General features: G+C 51.4%; 1 protein-coding gene across 2 annotated transcripts in view; it reads right to left on the reverse strand.

The window, feature by feature from the left end:
- SYT13 (synaptotagmin 13) overlaps window positions 1-24,238 on the reverse strand; it is a 37,961-nt gene that overhangs the window by 7,724 nt on the left and 5,999 nt on the right. For both annotated transcript variants that reach the window (XM_045825825.1, XM_045825826.1), the window contains exons 2-4: window positions 6,738-6,963; window positions 3,586-3,720; window positions 1,732-2,033 (exon numbers count right to left, since the gene is read on the reverse strand). In XM_045825825.1, the coding sequence (XP_045681781.1) occupies window positions 1,732-2,033; window positions 3,586-3,720; window positions 6,738-6,963 (663 nt within the window). The remainder of the gene's footprint in view (window positions 1-1,731; window positions 2,034-3,585; window positions 3,721-6,737; window positions 6,964-24,238) is intronic.

The following is a 24,238-nucleotide window of genomic DNA, read 5'->3' on the forward strand; positions in this document are numbered from 1 at the left end:
AAGGGCTCGTCACCTTTGAGGAGGGTGCCAAGAGTCCCAGACAGGCCCAGCTGGCTGCACCGCAGCCAGAGGGTTTCACAGCATCTGCCCCGCGGCTCTGCTGCTTTAAGTGCCTGCGGACAAAAGTACAGGCATGCCATGGGAGATGCTGGGGGCTCGACACAGTCGCCACGATGGAGTGAGTGTTGCAATAAAGCCAGTTGCAATCTTTTGCAGGTGGAGAGTCTTGCCTTCAATTTATAAGACATGCGGTATCCGTGGAGCACAATAAAGCAAAGCTGAACAAAACAAAGCGTGTCTGTAACCCTCTTTCTTCCTCATCCCCTCCCTGTTTTTTCCTGCCCCCCCCCCACCCAATCTTTTTCTTAAGCCCTCAATGAATCATGCAAGCTGCCCTTGGAATGGGTCACTGCATGGTGCCTGGTGATGCACATGCCACTTTTGGCTGAGTATCTTCCGGTGACAACTGGGGCATGGCTGGCACCTTTGTTAACCCATTCCGGTCTGCAGAGATGAAGGCTCCGCCCACCGGTTCACACGGGCCAGCACCCTCCAGCTGAGATCAGGGGCTTTCTCCTGCCACCTGAGTGCCACCTCCCACCTCTGACTCTAGGCTGCCCTCTGAGATCACTCACACTTGTGGGAAATAGGCCAGCAGTCCAAGTGGGTGCAAGAATACATTTGTGCTGCAGTGGCAACTACAACGTGTGTGACGGTTGTTAGAGTGGCTGAGCCATAAAGGCAGGGCTTCATCTCACCTACTGCCGTGTCCTTAGCTCCTGGAACGGTGCCGGGTGCACCGCAGGAAGCCGGCGAGGTCTGTGTGGCATGAATGAAGGGTTTTTACTCTTTGAGGGGGAAGGATAGAAACAGCTTTGGTGCCTGAGACTTCTCTTAGATAGGCTGAAGTCCAGCCTATTAGGGCTGTCACCAAAGCCCCCAGGGCCCTGGGGGAGCCCCTCCATCTCTGGAGAAGGCTGGTTTACCAGATGAATAAACCAAAGTGTGCATTCTCCTTCCCAGGGCCCCCAGCTACGCTTCCACACGAATCCCAGACCACACATTAACTAGAGAGTGTGCTTTGGAACAGCCTAGCTCCAGCTGAGAGTGACTGTCCGTGTTTACCAATTTTCTGAGCCTTGGGAAAAGAGAAAAATAAGGCAAGAAAGAGGTGATAGCAAAAAGGGATACAGGTGGGGGGTGAAAGTGTACCCCCTCTCCTGCAGGGTCCACTGGGAGAGGTGCCTGCTGCCGGCGCCTGGGGCAGTCAGGCACTTCCAGGGTGTGGTGGCGAGGGGACGGCGCACAATTCACAGCGAGGCCAACCTGGCCTCGAGGCAGAGCTTGCAGTGACCCAGATGGGCGACCCTGCACGGACAACTGAGCTGCTCTAAGGCTCAGGCCCCTCGTCTATGAATAGGTACTCATCTCCCCGGCCATGCCTGGCACACAGTAGGTACACAGGAAGTAGAAATGAATGTAAATGAGGATAATACTGCCAACACACTTTTAACACGGTGGCAGGGGAGGTCTTCGCATGGCAAGTTAGGAGCAAAACTAGCCGGCAGGGATCCCAGATCCTGGACTGTGGGTCTGCTCCAGCCCTCCACCTTGGGAAGGTTCCAGCCTTCCTTATACACACACGCTCACACCCCTGACTGGGAGATTCTCCAAAGCCTGCCCCATGCTCTATTGCCAGGTTTCACCTTCCCTGGACAGAGGCAGCCCTACCTTACTTGAAGTCTTCAGCTCCCCCCACTGGGCGGTCCCCAGAGGCACAGACACCCCGTCCAGGCTGAGGCGAAGCTCCCCGGCCACACTGTGGCGGGAGAAGCGGTCGCAGGTCCTCAGGGTCAGCGTCAGGGTTGCCGTGGGGAGCTCCTCCTCCGCCAGGGGGAGCGCCAGGCCTTCCTCCCAGGTGGTGTGCAGCTCCCGCTTCTTCAGGGCCGTCTGAGCCTCCACAGAGCCCGTCCTGCTGGCCACGCTGCCTTGCACATAGCAGTCACAGCCGCCTTCGTGGTCGCTGGTCACAGCTGCAGCCAGGGACAAAGCAACACCGACAGGGAACTTCTTGGGAACCCAGGGAGGGGAGAAGCAGGGCCCTGCTTCGAGCTGCAGAAGCTGGTTTGAAGGCCATAACCTTGGGTGTGCGGACAAACCCTGGGGCTGACCACCTTGGCCTTGTAGAATCACCATTCAGAAAGACAGCGAGAGATTGGATCTCTCATCTGAGGGGGCCAGTGTCAACAAGGGCTGGCTTCCTTGGAGCACGGGGACAAGACTTGGTGCTTCCCAGAGCCCTTCCACCTCAGGGCTCTGAGGTCTCCCCCAGGTGCCGGAGCCCAGACACTGCTGGGGACATTTAATTGTGTTGCTGGCACAAACTGTTTGTTCTGTACTTTAGGTATTCGCCCCACAACCACTTGTGGTGTGACTCGCTGGGCCGCTACCTCATAAACGTTGCTTTATACCCTGCACCATGGCATTTTCGGTGCTCCACAGTGTGGGCATTTGCACCTGTGGCGCCTGTGGGGCTGGTCCCGAATGCTGACATGAGTCGTGGTGGCCGATGCTCCCAGGAAGAGGAGAACCGAGGCCATGAGTCCTGACAGGAGGAGGAACTCTCCTTGGAGCTCCAAGGGCACTGGGTGGGGTCCCAGCTCTGGTACCGGTGAGTTGGAGTGATCTCAGACAAGTCACCTGAACTTACTAGACATCAGTTCCCTAATCTGCAAAATGGGACCATTGCAAAGACCAACTATAAAAGAGTATACAACAATGCTAAAAAAAAAAAACTCTTTAAAAAATAGAAAGAAAAGGCACTATCTAAAAATATTAAATTAAATATGAAAGTCCAATTTTTCCTGCCCATGGCTTCTAGGAGCCATGGAGTAGCCCTTGTTAGCCCTGATTCCTTTGCAGAGTCTTAGCTTTGTTTGCTGACGGTAACATGAATTGTCAGGGTAGAGAGGCCAGGGACACCCTGGCCCCTTTGGAAAGACTACCCGGTTCGAAGCATGCCGACCACCCAGAGCGCCCCCTGTGTGCAGCACAAAGCCCTGTACAATGTCAAAGGCGTGGCAGAGAAGGCTAGCTGTTCACCAAAGCCCCATTTCCTTTTTTTTGCTGGGCAGCCACTGGGCCCCATTTCCCAGCCTCCTTTGCAGTCAGTGACCATGTGACTGAGTTCCAGCCCATGCGATGTGAGCAAGAGTGATGCACACCATATGCGAGTAGTTTTTAAGGAACGGTTGCATCCTCTCCCCAGTTTTCCCCTCCCTCCATCTGCTAGACACAGATGATGAGGAGGCCTCAGAAGGCTGTGAAGCCACAGATGGAAGGAGTGTGGTCCCTGAATCACCATTTGGAGGAAAGACGTCTGCCCACCAGGAATCTCCACTCGGACTGTTAGATGAGAGAGGGAGAAAACCCCTATGTGTCTGAGCATCTCATGTCTCCGGGTGTGTTTGTCACAGAGTGTGAATCCAGCACCAGTCCCTCAGCTGCTCCCTCCCATCACTCCTGCGCAGCCCCTGCGGGGGAGACAGACACACGGAAGTCCCTGAGAGTCAACTGCGAGCATACCTTCCAAGCGCGTGACAAACAGTTCCGCTTTCTGCTGGTCGTACTCCAGGCAGTAGTGGAGTTTGGGGGCTTGGTTCCAGCTGGCGGCCTTCTCTGGGTTCCAGGTCTCCATGACGCAGACGTCCTCCACCACACCTGTTGAGAAGGTAAAGCCGTCACTGCCACCCACCCCAGGTCACACCTGTCCCATCTCTGCCATCTGTGCCACCGACCCAAACCCAAAGCTTCCTGGGCAGGTGCAAAATCATGGTGGAAGCTCCTGCAGCCTGGGGTCTTGCACTTCCAGAGACCATCACGGCCCAGCGGTGAAGACATGGGCCTCAGTGCCAGACATGAGCTATTACGGAATAGTTATGTGACCTTGAACAAGTTGCTTCATTTCTTCAAATCTCAGTTCCCTTATCTGTACAATAGGAATGATGACAGCTCTTTCTTCCTAGAGTTCACATGAGCATTAAATAACATAAAGTGGGAAAGTACTTGGCCCAAGGCCCGGCCTATCGTGAGCTTTCAGTAAGAAAAACTGCCATAGCTCGTGCGGTTCTGGTCACCCCATTTCAGACAAACCATCCCCAACCCATCTGCAGCTCCGTCTCTCCCAGACTCCAGTCGGCTCCCCAGGAGTTCATGGCCACATAGACATGCCAAAGACTGAGTCGGGAGATGCTGGGGGCAAGGTCAGGGAGAGAGGATTTGATTTTTTGTGTGTGTTCAATCAATACTTGCTGAATGAATGGCCTGGCCTTATCTCTAATTCAGAAGTTCCCAAAACCAGAACCACTTCTCACTCTGCCCCTCACTTGAACAGCAGCCAAACATCTGGAAGATTCTCATTATTCAAATAAAATACAATAATTAAAGGATCCAGCAGCTGCCACAGCCTCCACTTGAAGCAAACTGGAGTTTAAAAATGTTTGATTTTCAGAACTAATTTAGAGGGCAGAAATATAAAGGAGTATTTAATTTCCAAAATGGTTCATTCGTGGGCTCCTACAAGTAGTGAAAAATACCCCGGTGCATCTAAACAAGGAACAGATGGGCCAGGAGTGAGCGATGTGTAACGTGAGATACACGTGCACAAGGACCCGCATGGCTTCCAAGGGCACCACAGGGACAACCGTGGCCAGGCCAGCGTCAGGAAGGGCTCGTCGGGCACCCAGAACTCCTCGAGGTCAGACCACCTCAGCCTCCGAAATCAAAGCCAAACCACAGCCAGCACCACTTGGAGAAGTAGGAGTGGATTCAGCTTTAAGAATCGGGAATTTGAGCTGTACGCCTGAAACCAGCACAAAGTAAAATGGAAAAAAAACAAACTGAGTCTACAGAGAAGCAGATGCGGAGAGTCGCTGGTGGGAGTGGACTGCGTTCAGCACCTCCGGGCTCACCTGGCATTCTCGTCCCCTGTGCGTCCTCACCTCTGGTTGGTGCCTGTGAGCCAATCACCTCTTGTTCGATTTTGTGGGAAAAGAACTTTGTCATTGTCTTATGGATGCAGAGAGGAGTGAGGAAGCATGAAAAGGAGAAGGCAAGCTAATGTGTTCTGAATTTTTCAAAGTTCCAGAGCCTGATTTGCCCTTCTGCTCTCTTTGTAGAGTGCCCAGTCCTGGCTTCCAAGCCTTGAGGAACCTGGGGCTCCAAGAAAAGGGGGCCCTTCATGATTACAATTTTTTAAAAATCCTCACCTGAGGACATTTTTTTTCATTGCTTTTAAAGAGAGAGGAAGGGAGAGAAAGAAACATAAATGCAAGAGAGAAGCATCTATTGCTTACTTCCCAAATGCACCCAGACTGGGGATCAAACCCGCAACCTAGGTATATGCCCTGACTGGGAATTGAACCTGCAAACCTTGTTATGAGACAGTGCTCCAAACAACTGAACCATGTGGGCCAGAGCCATGAAAATGATTATAATTAGCACCCCAAGGGTCCTCAAGCAAATTGTTTTACAAGGTCTCAGTGGATGTAGTTTAAATCTATTCAAAATGTGGGCTGGCAAACCTGAAGGCTAGAGCTAGCCAGGATTCATTCAAGCCATAGGCACTGTGTGAATTCGTTCCTGCAGAAAGGCCAGGCTAATCGCTGTGGTTCTGAGCCAGGCTGGAGGGGCCCTTGTTGACTGGGCAGCATGGGGTACAGCTGGACCCAGTCCAGGACATGTGTCAGGAGCGGGCTCCATGTCAAAGCTGGTTATGCTGCTTCTGCTGTCCCTGTCTCCACCTCTGTCCCCAAACCACAGGAAACACAATCCCAAATGACACGATCCATTCTCCCTGCTGCAGTTTTCACCTCCTTACAAAGGCCCGCATGCTCCTTCAAGGTAAGGACTGTCTCTGCTTCGCACCGCTGGCCCAGTGCCCAGCCTAGCACCGCCCACCTAAAGGAGCCATGCTCTCGATGCTGATGCTGATGAGGAGAATAGAAATGGTAACAACAACATATTCTGATGACATCCTAGTGCCAGGCCCTGAGCAAAGCACTTTATATGTATTATTTTTTAAGGATTTTATTTAGTTACTTTTAGAGAGAGGGGAAGGAAAAGAGAAGGAGAGGGAGGGAAACCAACGTGGGAGAGAAACATTAATCAGTTGCCTCTTGCATGCCCCCAGCTGGGGACCCAGCCTGCAACCCAGGCATGTGCCCTGACTGGGAATCAAACCGGTGACCTTTCAGTTTGCAGGCCAGAGCTCAATCCACTGAGCCACACCAGCCAGGGCTGTGTGCATTATTTTATTTACAGTTTACAACCACTTTACCAAGCAGGTAATAGTATGAACCCACTTTACAGATGAGGAAACTGAAGCCCAAAGAAATGAGCAACATCACCAAGGCCACACAACAAGTATGTCAGGGGGCAGAGAATTGAACTCATGACTCTGAACCCAGGGTTTTAACCATGACTCTTTATCCCCTCTTACTAGTTATACACGTGACTTAAAAGAGACCCCTCATTTCCTGGTGAACAGCCAGGGGCCCTGGGGAGAAGCCCCGTGGCAATATGGTAGCAGAAATAAAAGACAGTAACTCTGAGACCCTGTGCCCACCCGCCTGCCCTGTGTCAAATGTCACAGACGCGGGAGCTGGCCATGCCCAGGGTCCACACTGACAAGCCCCCGAGTGTTGCTCATAGGGGAGCAAGGGGCAGGGGACCCCTACCATTCTGAGGAAGGATGAACAGCTCCTCTGTGACCTGCCTCTTGAGGCGGCTGTCCTTCGGGGCCTGGGGGCTGGCGCACACAGCCGGCCCCTCTGTACCCCTCAGCGTGTAGTCCGCATAGTTGATAACCTCCGGGGCTGTCACGGCTGGCCTGGGCCCATAGATGTCTGGGAACTTGAGGAGGGCTCGGGGCTGGACAGGCTCCGTGGACTTTTTAACGTTGAACTGCAAACAAACCACGCTGGTTAGTCCTCCAGAGGACCTCCCGCCTGTTCCCACCCACAGAAGGGAGGAGCGATGACCCGACCCTTCCTGGGGAGCAGAGGGGTGGCTGGGGTTCCCTTCTGCTCTGAGGGACGTGAGCTGGGGAGGCCAGATGTCATCCCCAAATCCACCTGAGTAACTTTTAGCAGGTCATTTCACCTCTCTGAGCCGTCACGTAGAGTGACAGGTGACTTCAAGGTTTGTTCCACTCCCACATTCTAAGGAGCTCCTTAAAGGTAGGATGGGGTGGCAGACACAGTTCTTTATTTGCAGGGGCAGGTGAGTTGAGGAGACAGTCACGAATGAGAGAGTGAGCGGCAGGTGTATTTGGCAGTTCAGGACAGCCGTGTGGAAGCGGGCCACGGGCGGTCCGTGTCAATGACCAATGGGGGAGCAGACAGCACATGCAGGGGGCCAAGCAGAGGAGTCTGAGAGGCCGGGGGGTCTTCAGGGAGGAGCCAGAGCCTGAGCTGGACCCTGAAGGAGGGGACCAGAAGGTAGAGAGAGGGGCGGGGAGGAAGTCCGAGCTCCTGATGCACGGAGTCAAGAGCCCTGGAGGGAGACACACAGAGCGAAGACTGATGTCCTGTCTCCGTGTCCTCCACAAAGTGGCATCCACCTCCGGTATTTCATCTAAGCCCGAGTTACATTTGTTACATTTATTACACTATTTCACAATAAGGAGATGGTGGCTCAAGGAGGTTCAAGGTCACACCACTGGCAAGTGGGAGATAATTGAGCCTCCAGGTAATTTGTGTCATTTTCACCGCCATGCAGCTGCTCCTCAAACAAGAGTCCCTGCTTGTCTTGGATGTTGGACTTTCGGTGGCATCACAGCATCCCGGGGCTTGGGCCCTGCTGCTCCCTCCTGTTCATCAACACACAAGTGCACAGGTTTCACAGGCTGCTGGACCACGCAGCGCCTTCTCAGAGTCATCCGTTCTGTCCCTCCCAGGGCCCAGGACTGAGGCTGTTTGACTGTTTAGGGGACCATTCTGGGTTTATGTTTGGTTTCATCCCAGCTCAGTCATTCCAGGGAAGGGCTCTGTTGATGAATTCCCAGTTTGGTCAAATGTGGCCAGTTTTGCATTTTTAATGGAGAAATACTCATCGAGCTCAGTTCTCAGCAAGGCTGACCCTGTGTTGCCACAAGTCTCGGCAAAGCCCGGCTCCGTGTGCCTCCCTCCTTGGCGGGCCTTGCTCTGCGCGCCCCACGTAACCTCCGAAGCCACAGCGGGAGGCTGGGCTTTTCTTGGGAGCCTGCCAATACTCATCCCTTCTCCCCTCTGCATTCCCTCCAGGTTTTCTGGGTTCCACCCCAGCCCCAGCTCCTGGGCAAATGGGGGCCTCTCTTTGGCCTGGTCCTATCAGTTCTTGGCACTCTCCTGCAAACCGCTTCTGGCCCAGGGGCTGGCACCTGTCCTGAGGAAGCCAACCCAGATGGAATGAAAGGACTCACATTCCATGGTAGTGGAAAGAGATTTTTCTCCTCTGCTGGACAGGAAGCATGTGGCTCCACCTTCTGACTGCAAAAATGAGTCAGTCTTAGGACAAAGCTGAGGGTGTAGACAGCAGGGTGGAGGGACAGAAGGAAGCTGTGTCCCTGATGACAGTGTCATTAAGCCAATGACTCAACCAGGCCCGAAATCTCTCCTACCTCTACTCTTCAAGTTACAAGAGCAGTATTATTCTTATTGTTCAAGCTGGTTTGAATTGGGGTTTGGGGGACTTGCAGCCAAGGGCACCCCAAACGGATGCACTGCATTTTTAACAATTACTGTGAGAGATCGTGACCCTGCTGTAGAGAAATTCTGCCTAGGGTGGTCAGGCACCACCCTCTCCCAACCCCAAACCTCTCTGCCTCCAGCCGAAGGCATCCCCATTTGCTGTCTATCCTTGCCCTGCCTTGGCAAGACCCCGTGCATCAACGACAGCCTTTAGTGGAGGGTGATGGATAGCCCTCAACCGGGCTGAGAGCAGTCTGATGACTGCTACGTGAGCCTCTTCAAGAGCAGCAGCTGATTACATTCTCTTGTGCAACTTTATTGCATTTCAGAGCACTGGTTCTACCACACAAGTCAGATGCATCTATGCTTCCAGGTAAATAGCTTAAACTTCAGTACCCAGGAAGCAGAAAAAGGGTTTGGGAGTGGAGGGAGGGAGCCCGGGGAAGGAGCAGAGGTGGACAGAAAGAGCTCCTGGAGGAAGGGGCCAGCGGGGAGCAGACCCCTGGGGCTGGGCCTGTGCTCGAGCCTTACATGGTGTGCAGTGGCAGCAGGATTTGGAAGTGGGGACTCTCTCTCTAAGTGTCCCATGAGCCCAGGGGAGAGGGCCTGGAAACATACATGCAGGACAGGTCAGGGAAGGTTTCCAGGCATTCAATAATCAGGACATGTCCAGCTGTGCTCAGTACTGCAGGTGCAGAGACGGGAGAAACGCTCTCAGCTGGTGCCTCAGACCCTCCAACGTGCCTCCTTGGACTCACCGTGAGCCCTCTGTCTCTGGGGCTTGGACTGCTTTCCCTTCCCCACCATGGCCAGCTCCGCGTGGACTCCAGCCAGCTTCGAGAGGGTACAGCCTCATGGTCCCGTCCATGTCCCCATCCTGGGGCTTCTCAGCAGCTGCTGAGATACTACGAGGCATACAGGGACTCTCTGGGTCCACCCCAGGGCCATCCAGGTGTGTAAAGAGTTAAAACTCCTTGGTAGGTGGCGGGAGGAGGGACACTTGGCCACTTCAAGCTGGAAGCCAAACACTGAACTCTTTTCCCTTCCTCCTCACTACCCCTCCCAAAAGTGTCTTCGGTAGACTTTTGGAAGAGGACACCTCAAGACCCAGCAGTTGCCCTTGACACTGACTGGCGGCGGGCTCGGGAACATGCCCTGTGGCTGTGTGTGCCTTCCCTCCTCCCCCGACTCCTGGATCCCTTTGTAGCTCTTCCTGACGCAGAACAGCTTTCCCGTGACCCAGGCTGAGACAAATGGCATCGGGGGTAGGGGGGAGGGGACGTTTCATTTAATGAACAAATATTTGTTGAGCATTGCTACAGGCCAGGGCCAATGCTAAATGTTAGGAACACAGCAGTGACAAGACAGATGCTGTCTTTCCCTATGAGGCTTACGTTGGTGAAAAAAGACATTAATTGTGTAATTAATGATCTGTAAACAAACACTTAACCTTACCAGAGATGTTGGGCGAGCCCTTTTGTGATAGGATTAATTTGTTCACCCAAAGATCACTTACTGATTTGGGTTCTTACACTGGGGCAACCACCTTCAAGCATCACAGCACCCAGGAAGTTACAGGAAGGGGAGCCAGACTCAGCTTGAAAAGGGGACAGATGGCTTTGCCCGGTATACTTGAACTTTAAAGAAGGAGAGCGGAGAGATGGACATAAAGGGTCCACATCATGTCAGCCACAGGCCACTGCGTCTGGGGGCTGCAGCTGAGCACAGCGAAGCCCCTCAGAGGGGAAGTGGGCCGGGGAAGAGACACCCGCGACCCCTGTCTCTGTGGGCTCTAATGCTGATAAGTGCACACACTAACGTGTAAAGGAGTGTGAAATACATACAGCCTGGCCGTCTGTGTTCAAGCTCTAAAACAAGATAGCTTGGCTGCGGTCCAATCGCTTGCTTACGCGATCTTGGGTCTGATCCATTAGTCTCTCTGCGTCCCCGGTCTCTTCCCCTGTGAAACGGGGATGCTCACTCCAGGGGACCGGAAGCCTTCGGGAGCCGTTGGGAATCTTTCTTGAAACTTCCAGTTCCACCTTAAAATTCATGTGACTGTCTGTACTTGACTCTACATGATTATTTTAGTATGAAACGTTTCCCTTGAGTATTTTGTGACTTGGGATATTTCACAGGATGCCCTCTGGCTCCACAGCCCCTCTGCTCACTCCAGTGCCACCGAAGTGTCCCCCGGTGGGGAAGCAGGACTCTCTCTCCTGTGTTGGCCAATACTCGGTAAGTCAAGCTGTAAGCTCATGGAGAGAAACTCATTTAAGCCTCCAGGGAAAGAGCAACTCCTAGGAACTGGGAGTCTGAGTGGGAACAGCCCTCTGTCCAGGTTTTCCTTCCAACCACGTAGATAACTCCTCCAGAGAGAACTTGGTGTGTAGCTGTAGAAGCTCTTAACCAACCGGATGACTTGATTCCCTCCGCCCTGGCCCTCTGCAGAGCACCCTCGCGCGCTGCTTGAATCCTCGCAGCCAGCAGACCCCTCGTTAGCAGCCTTGTATTAGTAGGGAAGGCCAACGCGGTGCAGCAAACAGCCCCCAACTCTCAGTGCCTAAACACAGTAAAAGTTGACTTCTCGCAGTCCAGAAATAGTCTGGTGGCTTTTCTCTAAACTTGGAGTCCCAGCCTCTTCTCCCTTGTGGGTCCCTGCACTGCTCAGATACAAATTCACTGAATCCTCACGATAACCCCGTCAGGAAGTGCTACTGTGATCTACCCCACAGTTCTGAGGAGGACCCATGGCCGGCTTGTAAACAGTAGAGGCTGGATTCGAACCTGAGCAGACTCACTCCACAGCCCTACACTGACCCACTCGGCTGCGCCTCCAGCCCCTTTACCCACCTCCTCACACTTCTAGTCATACTGTCCCGCTCCCCACATTTTGGCACCACTTAGACCGGTGCCTGGGCCACCGCCTGGCCCACCACCCCTTACCTTGCCCCTGAGGGCCCTTCAGACATAAGAATAGGCTTAGAAGCACTGGTTCCATTTGACGTCATAAGTTTCACCTGGGGAAATGTAAAATTCAGATTCCCAAGGCAACACCCCAAGGGGTTAGAGTCAGAGGTCTTAGGTGGAGCCCGAGGAACCTGCATGTCTAAGGAGCTCCCCAGGGGAATGCCCGGTGTCAGGGAGGCCCCAGATATACAGGTGGGGTAGACATGGAAATGTCCCCTTGCGTGGTGAGCTGCTCACACACACAACCTGCCCATCTCTCAGCCAAGTCCTCTCTCCCAGCTCCCCACAGACATCTGCCTGGTAGGTCCCCAGCTCCGGGGAGCTGCCGGGACCATGCTCTCTACTTCTTGGCGGCTTATCTGCCCATCCACAGGGTTGGGTCCTGGGGGAGAGCATATTTCAAGCTGCAAAGTTGAAATTCACTCTGAAGAAGCATCTTATCTTCAGGTCCAGGTGCCAAGCAGTGTCTCTATGGCAACGCAGCCACCACATCATCTTTTGTTATCCCTTCCAACACCTCCTTTTCTGGTTGTTACAAATCTGTGTCACAATCCCTTCTCAAATCCCCTTCCCTGGGGACTTGCCTCCTGCTGGTCTCTTTCCCCTCTGTAGTTATTTTAAAGCCTAAAAGGCCTGACTTCTGGTTGACCCACCACACTCCGGCCCCCCAGTCGGTGCTTGTTGGTGGGTTAGCCCTGCTGCCAGTCGGGTACGTGCGCCTCTCCCAACCAGGCAGGAATGAGACACCGCTGGGAATCACAGCCGGGCCCAGAGCAGACCCTTCCTCTGTTGGTAGTCGTTTATCCGATCCTTTTTCCCTCGTTTATTAAACCTCTAAGATGCTGGTCACCCACGGAAATGACACTGTCCAGTCATTTTCCTCATGGAGCGAGCATGGCCAGAGGAGTAGGGAGCAAAAATCTAGTACATTCAAAAAGGGAATTTCAGAGAGAAGTACTATCAGGACAGAGACAGATGGGAATAGGATGGATGGAAGGAACAGTTGTATCCACTAGGAATCTGAGGGCCAGGAAAGATTTTATGCCTGATATTTGCATGAAAAAATCCTGTCTAGCGTTAATCATGTGTTGGATACGGGTGTAACCCTCTTGCCCACAGGGCTCCATTTGAACTCACAGCCTCCTGAGGAAGGGGCTGTTGCTATCCCACTTCATAGAGGAGAACACTGAGGCACAGGGGATGTAAACATGAAGTCGCACAGCTCACTGGACGGACCTGGGATTTGAACCCAGGCACGGGACTGTGGGGCCCACAGGCTCTCCAGCTTGCCCACGCACGTCCCCGCCTGCATGAGACCCAGGAAGCAGAACTTCGCCGACCTGTCATCTCTCTAAGGTCTTGGGTGGATGTAAGGAAAAGCTCGCTGGGGCTGGGGGACGATGTCCCACCTGCACCCTCCTACCCCAGCCGTCCATTCATTCACCCCTTCAGCCATCGTTCGACACACTGAGAACCTTGTCTGTGACGGAGGCCCGGAAAGTGGTCACTGGTCCCGCCCTCACGCACTATATGGGTGGGGAGGAGTGGGCAGCGGGGGGCTTAGCGTCATAACCACAGCAATGGGGACCAGCAGAATGTAAGACAGAGTGTGCGGGAACACACTGAACTTTGCCTGGGGATGGTGTGGGGTGGGGTGCATGTTGGGCAAGGAGATTTTAAGGAAGATTCAGAAGCTCCATCTTTTGGTCAGGTAAATAAATAAAAAATAACCTAATTGTTTCCTTTACAAGGAGAAAATTAAGGCTCAGTGTTTACTATTGATCTCTGTCTTAACCAACAGTGTCTACTGAATACTTTAAACGTGTTTTCTCAGTTGCTCATTTGTGGGGGCCATGTTTATCATGTAGAAAAGTCATTTTGGTACTAAAGGCTGAAATACCTGGTCATATGTCAGTTTCCTTGACGCTGAATTCAGGATCTCCTTCCAGAGCCCCTCTAGAGCACCTTCAGAAAGTCTGAGACTCATCCAAGGTCTCACAGCTAACGCACAACAGCTCTGGGCTTGGAACCCAAGTTCATGGCAAAGCCAGTGCCGCTCAGCCCTCACTCGGCTCCCTGGGGGCGTCGTCCCTGGGAACCGACCGTGAACAGGTGAAAATGGAACTGTCCCAGTCATTGTGTCCTTAGATTGATGACTCCATTCTTACCCTGTCCAGCTGTCTGGGTCTTTTTAGTGAGCTGCTCGGACGTTTGGGCTTCAGCTTTGTTACTGCTCTCCGTTTGGAACCTGACCTTCTTCGTGCAGAAAATGTGTTTCCTTTGTGACACAAGCAAGACGTCAACATGATGTTGTAACCTCATTCACGCTCGTCATGAGCACGTTTCAAAGCTGGAATTTTTATAAAGGTCACAGAAAACCCCTTTGAAGAGCAACCTGGGGCTCAGACGCAGCTCTCCCACGCCATCCACCCCACCCTTATTCTCCCGTCTCCAGCTGCCGTAGCAGGGCTGTTGGCAGTGGGCTGGACTCCCAGCAAAGCCTCCCGGGCAGAGTTTAAAGTCCACGTTTCCCGCTTGCTCCCCTGGCCCCGCTGGGCTGGTTTATTCAGGCCGTACACGTCTTTCTGTTAAACTGAATCCATACATCTGAGGGAGACCTCGGCCCTGCATCTTCAATAACCCTGCCAATATTAAAACACACGTGTTTAATACCGATCTCTGTCTTAACCAACAGTGTCCATCTGAATACTTCAAACGTGTTTTCTCAGTTCCTCATTTGTGGGGGCTATGTTTGTCACGTAGAAAAGTCATTTTGGTACTAAAGGCTGAAATATCTGGTTATATGCCAGTTTCCTTGACATTGAATTCAGGATCTCCTTCCAGAGCACCTATAGGTTTTTTGACTCTATGATGCTTGGCTAATTGATGAAACCATCGACAAAGGCAACATTCACTTACGTGCAGACACTTGGAAAGCATATACATTTCTAACCTGGCAGTTTAAAAAAACAGCCATGTTGAAAAGTGTGACTTAAAAACAGGACAATGACTATTTTATTCCATTTCTTCTTATATCTTGGTTTCAAATCAAAATCCTCCAATTAAGCAAACCCTCAGAAATCAGCACACACTTGTTGGTAGCTATGTATCCACTCACCCTACAGACCACGGAAGACATATAACTAAAGCCCTGCCCTCAGGAAGTTTACCATCAGTGATGGGCATCGTCCCATCAACCAGAAATACGAAGTACTTATGCTACAACTTTCCTACCCTGTGTCCAGACACAACTAATCGATTAATGCATTCTTTCCTGCTGTGCTCCGAGAGAGCCTGTCCAGCTTAGGGCTCCAGGAAGCCACTACCAATTAATAAGAATTAATAAGCAATGCTCTTCCTGATGCATACTGATAAAAAATAAATAAGCATAGAAGGTATTCTTAAAAGGCCAAATGTCTGCACTGTGTGCTACGGAAGACTTAAGAAGGAGCCCTTCATCATCAATAAGATCAGAGCAGACTTCCTGGAGGAGGGGGTTCAGCCCAACATTCAGAGATAACTATGGATAGGAGAGCAGGAGGTACTTCTAATGGAGAGAGTGACAGCAGCATGGGTACAGGGGTTGCACTCGGGACATTGTGAGTCCGGCAAACCAGTTGAAGAGAAAGGTTGAAGAGTTTGGAGAAATGAATTTGCAAAGGAATGGTGAGGCCAGGCCACGGATGGCCTCAAATGCGCAGCAAACAATTTTGAATTCTGCCTCACAACAGAGACTTGACAGTTTGTGAACAGGAGAACGACACGAGCAGAACAATGTTTTCAGCAGTTCCGACCAGCAGGTGCACGCAGGAGGGACTGGGGGGACGGGAGTGGAGGGAAGCGGAGGTGGGAAGACCAGCCAGAGACGTGGTGGGAGTAATCCAGGCGGGAGGAAGCCATGGGCCAGGCCAGGAGAGCAGAATGTCGAGATGAAAAGGGGAAAGCAGCAATACCCGATGCTGCTCTGAGGAAGATTTGACAGTCTTAGGGGTGGAGCAGTGAGTAGAGAGAAGGAGGAATAAGAGAGAGCTGCGTCAAAAAAAAAAGTACTTTCATTGTCACTTCTCAGGTCTCCATTTGCAATAAAGCACAATCCCTGAGTGTCACTGCATGTCTACCGCCCCAGCAATGGCTGGACAACAGACTGAGTCTTCCATGTGACTTTCGTGAGCGGTCAGCAAGGAGATTTCAAGGGATGGCCCCTAAGGGGCTGCTCCTAACGTTCTCCTCCCAGCTGTCATTCTGGCAAACTCAAAGCCGGTAGGCGCCACCCATAGATGTAGCTGTTCCTTCTTTTAAACGGGATGCAAACCTACTGGGTTTCCCTTCTGCATCCCGTGAGTCAACATTTCAACAGCATACAAATGTCATAAAAATGCAATGTGATCACAGAAGGTCAGTGATATCAGAATATTTGGTTCCAAGTTACTATAAATGTTAAATATTTTTCCTCAGCTCATTTCAAGCTTTTTTGAAAGGAGAACAATAATTGAACCTTCTAATCAGGACATGTGTGTGCTTGGCAAGCGTGTACAAAAGCTACACGATGTTCCGAGCCCCCTGCCCGAGGCTGGATCAAACCTGGGAAGACAGTAGCAGTTTTAAAACCATCAAACCTTGTGCAAACAGTGAGCTTTATTATCGTTGGCCCTGACCTTTGCCAATGTGTACATACTCTCTCTGACGCACAGAGCGTCCCTTTATGATTAATAGCGAAGGGTTTATAATAAGCTAACACTGACTGTCCTATCAATAAGGGTTTTGGAGGAGCAGGTGGCACCTTCAAAGTGGGTGACTGTGGGAAGTTTCACGAAGCAGAAAGTTCAGGAAAACAGCAGGAATGGAGAGTAGCAGGGGGCCAGGAGTAGCTGGGCCCTCTCCACACCCCTAATGGGGGTAGGTTTGGGCGGGTGTTGGGGGAGGGGAGGAGGACCTAGGGGGTAGCTCTGGATGTGAAGGCACCACCCTACCTGGACTGATTTAGTCCCCACAACAACTCAGTGATGACAACGACACACGGTGAGCCAGACACATGCAGAAACTGGAACCCACAGTCCAGGCGCTCTGTCTCCTCCACTCACCTAGCATGTGAAGTCACATCATGCGACAGTAGTTGTTCTGATGACAACGTAATCATTAAAACTACTTGGTAATCCCATAGCCATTTCATAGACTGCTGCAACTAGTGCAGCCTCCCAAAGGCCACCTCTAGGAGTCACAGGAGATGGTTTCTTTCCAGCAGTGGCAGCAGCCAGAGTCACCCTTGGTTCCCTGCTCCTGCAGAGGCCAAGGGCCCTGAGGTGACTCCACTGGGGACAGTCTGTGCATGGTGGACATGGCCTGGATTTCAGGCCTCGGCCCAGGGCCTGAAAATGCATGGGTGGCATCCACCCCACTTTCCAGACGCTAAGCCATGGGGACAGCCGGGCTCGCAGCGAGCACCCTACCTGGGCCTCCCGTGGCCATCAGAGGTTACAGGTCCAAGGAGCTCCTACTTCAGAGTCCCATGTTTCCCTCAATAAAGAATTCCAGAAACACTATGGGGCACATGACCACTGACTTTATCAGCTGATGACTCATCTTAATAACACTGACTTTAAGTTCATCGATTAATTCTTCACTCTAACACTTCGCCTGCGCCCTGACCACTGCCTGCCTCATGAAAGAACTAAAAGATGGTTCTTGCATTTGCCCCTAGTGGGCGCATTGTCCTCAGGGTGCTCAGGGCCACGGCTGGCGGAGCCCTCACAGCTGTTCTTCCGCGGAAAAGAGCCTTCGGCCCAAGGACCCCTCCACACTCTCTCCCCGTTCTCCACTTCGCACCTTTCCTGATTCCACTCCCTGGCCCGACGACCACACCTTCTCAGCGTCTACAGGCCCCTTCCCTCCCATCCTTCCCCGATGCCAATGGTACAACTGCAGCATTGGGTGGGCCCCATTACCCTGAGGTCCTGCCTCCGACAGTCCTGCACTTATTGACTTGTGACTTGAAACCTGTGATGTCATCTTTTCCGAGTGTTCCCTGTTCCACTCCTGGCTACCGCCATCTGGCGGGGTAAGTGAACAACTCGGGTGTCACCCCTGACTCCTCGCTGTCCCTGAAGCCCACACCCGTCCCACAGGCAATGCCAGTCGATTTATTTCCCAAATATCTCCCCAAACCACTGCCACCATCAGGGTGGCCTAAGTCACCATAGTCTCTCTCTCTCTCCCCGCTTCTGCCCCTGGTGTCCCTACCACCACACTCCCCACGTCCAAAAGGGTCTTTTCACAACCCAACTCTGACCCTGTCACATCTCGCTTAAGACCTTTCAGTAGCTTTCCCTACTCTGTGGATAAAGACTCAGGGACCTGGGGTGGCCCCCAGGCCCCGGTGTGGCCCCGCCCTGGTCTGCCTGCCTCTCTTCTCATCACCCCCTCCTGCACCCTCTGAGCTCTACCCACTCTGGCCTTCTTTCGGGCCCTCCCAACGGGTACTTCTTCCCACAGGGCCTTTGCACATGCCCCGTGCCTAGTTGATCTGGAGCCCTCACCCCAACACCTTGACCTAGTAAACAGCATTAAACGCATGCCACAGAGCTGTGCAAGGCAGTCCATTTGGGGTTTGGGAAGAAAGTAACAGAATTTTATTTTATAATTAGTTTTTATCATATTGGTTTTAGAAGGCCCATTTTGTGAATGCTTTATGATGTACATAATATATTTGTAGAGTTATCTGTATAAAATATATGTTAGTATAAAATATATTTACATATAAAATATATAAGCATATTTCTATGTTACAAAGAATTAACTATACACGTATAACGGGTGCATGCCCACAATTTTTTTTGCCTCCCTGACACACTATCATAGTCGTAGATTTATACGCATTTGCACAACTGTGTGAGGACACCTCTACCCCTGGAACGTGAGCTGCAGCAGCCAGGGATGTTGTGTGCCCGGTCACTGCAGTGTCCTTGTGCCAACTCCATGCCTTGCACATAGTAGGTGATCAAGGAGTAAGTTTTACATGAATGAATATTCAAGAAGTGGAATGTTTACAGTCCTCTTCCCACACGGATGCAAACCTTTCCTTTCCCACGTACAGGATACTTCTAACAAGTTCCCTTTCTCCAACACAGCGAGCACGGAGCCCAGTCATTGCCTTGGCAAAGGACAGACAAGCAAGTGACTCACAGGCACCTGAAATGCACTCTGACTAGTAGCCAGGCACTGAGCGTGCTGGGTGACTTTGAAAGTGTAGTCTTTAACATTACGTTAGCATTACGTTAGAGAATCTTATGATCATCTCTGTTTTATTGATGAGAAATGTGGGGCTTACAGTGGTCAAGATCACTCAGCTAGGAAGGGGGGGCGCTAAATTCAAATTCAGGATTGGGTTCTGAGCCTAATTTGCTTCCGATTGCATCTCAGTAGCTTGATCATAAAATGAATATTTTTATTTTAAGAGACAATTTCCTCTTTTGAGTGGTCTCAAAAAATCAAGATTGTTATTACCTAGAACTAATTCTGGTAGGTATCCAAAATCAAATTCAAGTGTACCATGCTGTGGTTATGAATTTCACGTTCATTCCTTCCCTTTTTGGCTCTGTCTCTGCGTGTTTTATTTGGAGGCTGTTATGCAAAGGGTGACAGTCATGTTGCCACCTAAAGGACCCGCCCCACTTGCGTGGTGAGACACGGGTTCATCAGATGACGCATTCACGAGGAATGTGCCAAACAGCCCTCCAGAGCGTGCCGATGTTTCCCTGCGGAGTTTCGTCTTGGCCGTGTCATCCCTGCCTTCACTGCACGTCCCTCTGACAGCCTTGCCCTTTCTCCTGTGCACAGAGACTTGCTGGAGATGAGAACGCATTTGAGGGTGGTTGGGGCGCACTGCAAGAAGGGAGGGGAGCTGAGCTTCGAGCTCACGGAAGTTATTCCACACACACAGCTCTTTCCGCCAACTCTTCCAGTTGCCCGACCACATGGCTTTCCCCAGCCCTTATTTCCATCTTCAAATGCCACCCTCTCCAAATCATTAGTCTTCGTTCTATTTGAAAAGCAAAGTCTTTACTACCCTGCCTCAATAACCTACCTCTCCCTCATTAGGTGATTCTTAGCAGGAAGTCCCAGACTGTGTGGTTTATAATGCTTTTCCAAGTCACACATGGTCTTCGGGTAACAGCTCACTGGCCTTGCAGCTGAAGAGTTTTTAAACCATCTCCAGTGTTAGCCAAGGGATGGCAGGTTCTACAGGAGGGGATGTGATGGAAAGTGTAGTTGCCACCCCTCCAAGCTTGTCTTGATTCCTTGCTGTCACTACAGAGAGGCACAGAGACTCTTCAGCGAGCTCGGTGCCTTCCCCTGCGTTTCTGTCCTTGGGATTTTTATTCTGGCTGCAAGCCTGGGTGGTGGCCCCATAAATGCCCCCCACCCCATGAATGCCCCCCGCCACATTCATCCATCCATTCCATTCACCGATTCCTGCTGTCATTCAACATTTCTCCTTCTCTTGCCATCTGCCAAGCTCAATTTTCCTAGGGAGGAAAATGCATGTCTTGGGCTGAATAAGTGGAAGGCAGGGCAGTCAATGAACTATGTCAAAATACCCCAGGGCCTATGCCTGATGCACTAAAACTCAATTTCACAGAATTCCCGTAGGACGTCCCTCCCCTTTTTCTTATTCATATTCATGTACACAACTGCCCGTCATTATCTGACGCTCATCTGTCCATGGAAATGTCCTGGCTAGTGAGAGCAGTCACTTGTACTCTAGTATTTTAAATGGGAACAACTATAATGCACTCCAAGTCCACCCCCAAACCCCAGTCAGCTTCCCAAAATATCACTGTATATCACTGAACACCCCAATATGCCACGTGAAAATTTCCTGGGAATTTTTAATTATATAAATCAATTAAAATACCTTTCACTTAACGAGCACATAAGGAGGGAACGCCTTAGTCAGAAGGTTTGAGTGTGTGTGCAGAGACCGGACACTGTGGGGGGTCAGGGCTCCTCCCAGAATCTCACCGACCCGGTAAGGTCAGCCCAGGAGGAAATAATACTGAAGGGATAGTAAATATCACCTCAATTGCACCCGGGTTTGTAGGGCCCCTGGGTATCTGGGTGAGGCAGATGGGGACTCACCAGAGGCTAAGCTTAGGGAGAACAAAGCGGGGAAGGTGACGGTGACAACACACATCATATTTAAAGGATGGAGCAGCAGGTGCAAATCCGCTAGGAGAACAGGGGAGCCAGGACGGCCGCACACTCCCCTCCCCTCCCCTTCTGAGACGCGTGGACAGGGAGGTGGGCCCGCGTGGACTCCCGGTAATGGGCAGTCAACACAGAGAGCAGATGGTGGGTAAAAACTTTCCAGGTGCCAATGAATATTTTTTAAAAATGAGAGGAATTTTTTAAATTAGAAGCTTAGAAAATACCACAATGAGATACCATTTCACGTCCAATAGGAAGGCTTCATGAAAAGGAAAAAGAAAACAACCACCTCTGGCAAGGACGGGGAGGAACTGAACCCTCCCGCAAGGACAGGGAGGAACTGAACCCTCCCCGACTGCGGGTGGGAATGCAGCGCGGTGCAGCCTGGCAGCCCCTCAAAGGGTTAAACGCAGACTCACCTTGGGACCCAGCTAGTGCGCTCCCAGGCATCTGTTTGAAAGAACTAAAAACAGGTAAACAAATACGTGGGTGGGAATACACACAGCAGCACTATCCGAGATAACCAACAGGTCCAGTCAGCCCAAGGGTCCATCAGCGAATGAATGGATAAGCAAAATGGAGTCAGTACATACAATGGGTATCATTCAGCTATAAAAAGAAACTGTTAATACCTACTACAACATGGATGAACCTTGAAAGCATGCTACGTGAAAAAAGCCAGATGCAAAAGGTTACATATTTTATAACTGCAATAATATGAAATGTCTGGAGTTGGCAAACGCAGCGGACAGAAAACGGATTGGCGGCGGCTGGGGCTGGGGGAGGGCAGGGGACAGAGTGCCTGCCTGGTGTGCACGGAGGGGTCTTCGGGGGCGACAGAAACGTTTCAGACCTCAATGGAGATGGCAAGTGCACCACAGTGTGGATGCACTCGGTGTCACTGACTTGTACACTTTAAAATAGTCAATTTTATGTGTTTTACCTCCGTTTTAAAAAAAAAGCTTTGAAAATTGCAGTAACTTTAATATTATCGGCACGTAGGTCAGTGTCCCTCGTGTGTGCATGGTATGCGCCGTGAGCCGGCTCTCACTCCTGGTGACCCGATGCATGAGTGATGGCCACACTGTCCTGTCCTCGACAGCCCCGCTCAGCTCCTGCAGACTTGTGTCTTAGGGCTTCCTTTATGAAGCCAATCCATCTCTTATTTGGTCTTCGGTTTTTCCTGTCGCCTTCTATTTTCCCCAACATTATTATCTTTCCCTAAGAATCCTGCCTTCTTGTGATGCGCCTGAAGTATTAATATCCGTCACATAGGCATTAATAAACATTTGATCAGTGAACTTGCCCATGGTCTACAACGCCCCGCTTGCACGGGTCCCTGCCCACCTCCTCAGCCTCACCATACACCGGCTTCCCCTCGCTGTCTGCTCTGCAGGCACACTGGCCTCTCCCGAGACACTCCTAAGTGCTGGGCTTTGTCGTGCCACAGGACCTTTGCACAGACTCATTCCTCTCTGGAGTCCCTCACACTCCATCCCACGGACCCGGTTAACTTTCCCTCCGGTTCCAGCGGTCAGCTCGGCTGTCACTCTCTCCAGGAAGGCCCTCCCTGACCTCCTCCTTGGGTCAGTTCCATCTAGTTTTTTGGTTGTTTGTTTTGTCTTTCTAAAAGATTTTATTTATTTATTTTTAAAGAGGGTGAAAGGAGGAAGAAAAAGAGGAAGAGAAAAAATATTGACGTGTTGAGAGAGATGAGAGATACATCGACTGGTTGCCTCTCACACGTTCCCAACTGGGGAAGTGGCCCACGACACAGGCAGGTGCCCTGACTGGGAATCGAACCAGTGACCTTTCAGTTAGCAGACCAGCACTCAACCCACGGAGCCACACCAGCCAGGGAGTCCACCTTACTCTCATAGCACCAGAATTCCCCCCCCCAGGTCACTTCCCACCATCACACAGTTGCATTTTCTGTGTTCTTCTACTAACTCTGGCTGCCCCGATACTCCAGAGGTTTGTAAATGAGCATACCCAATAAACATACCTGAGGGTAGAAGGGGGAGGGAGAAATATATTGACCTTTTTCATCTGTTTTCCTTTAGAGATCTAAAAACATTATTTCTTTTCTTTTAATCCTTGCCCAAGGACATGCTCATTGATTTTAGAGAAGGGAGAAGAGGCAGAGAAATGTTGATGTGAGAGAAGCATTGATTGGTTGCCTCTTGTGGGCGCCCTGACTGGGGACCAAACCCACAGCCTAGGTACATGCCCTGATGGGAAATTGAGCCTGTGACCTTTTGTTTTTTTGGATGACATTCCAACCAACTGCGCCACCCAGGCCAGGCAAATCTATACACATCATTTCTTATGGAATTGGCTATGGAGGCCCTTTGAATGAACACGCATGTTGATCATGACAGAAACACAGAGAATCCCTTAGTTCTTAAAACCTGTCTCTATGAAGCTATTGTCCATCCCCCAAGCAGGGTTTCCTGAGGCTTGTTAGCAGGAAATAAGCGCTGGAGGTCGTGAACACAGTTCCACTGCGGTGGACGCGGGGGATAGACTGTTACGGGTGATTGGGAGATCGTGGGTCAAATAGCGTGGCCAGTGCAGGGGTCGTGTCTGTTGACCGTGACCTTTCCTGCTGGTCTCAGACCCTGGATGGTCAGTTGCCCTTTGCTTGTTTCCTCTGTCTTCTCAGTCTGCTGCTTCCCCTCCCTCCTCGCCTCTTCCTTCCCTTCTGGTGTTATCTTAACCCCCCTCTGGTTTCTCTCTCAGGTGTGTCTTCCATCACGGTCCGACAGCTTCACTATTGCTTTCTGCACCACAGGTACTGGATGGCACCTCGGGTCAGAATCTGAGTATCTAGGCATTTCCAAGGATGCAGCCATGTTCTCTGCTGGAGTTAGCAAAAAGTGCTAGTGAACCATCAGTCCCATGAAGAGAAGAGCCCTGACCCGGATTACCCACGTGCTGTACCAGAGGCGAAACTCGGGAGGGGCGGGGGTGTGCCAGGTCCGGGTCCCGCCACTGGAGAGGGATTGATGGACCCAGACGTAGGGGCCTAACTGTGAGTGTTTCCAAGAGCCTAGTGTTTCCAGCAGGTGCGTGCTCATCTCCCTGAAATAATCTATGCTAATGTCTCGATACAAAATTCATACTGGCTTCCATGTTGCCAAGCAACCAGCCCAAACATGTCTACTGTGTAAGTCTCTCTGGAGGGTCCTGGGTTACACCCAGTGCTTGAACTCTGGTGCACATAAGAGGCAGCAAAGCAAGCCAAAGCTTTAAGAAAGGTTTCTAAAGCACATGAGGATAAAATTAGTATAGGTAAAGGGCTCAGAACAGTGCCTGGCAGATAGAAAGAATTC

This window comes from Phyllostomus hastatus, unplaced genomic scaffold (assembly GCF_019186645.2).
Source record: "Phyllostomus hastatus isolate PE091 unplaced genomic scaffold, TTU_PhHast_1.1 phas_scaffold_585, whole genome shotgun sequence".
NCBI classification, from domain to species: Eukaryota; Metazoa; Chordata; class Mammalia; order Chiroptera; family Phyllostomidae; genus Phyllostomus; species Phyllostomus hastatus.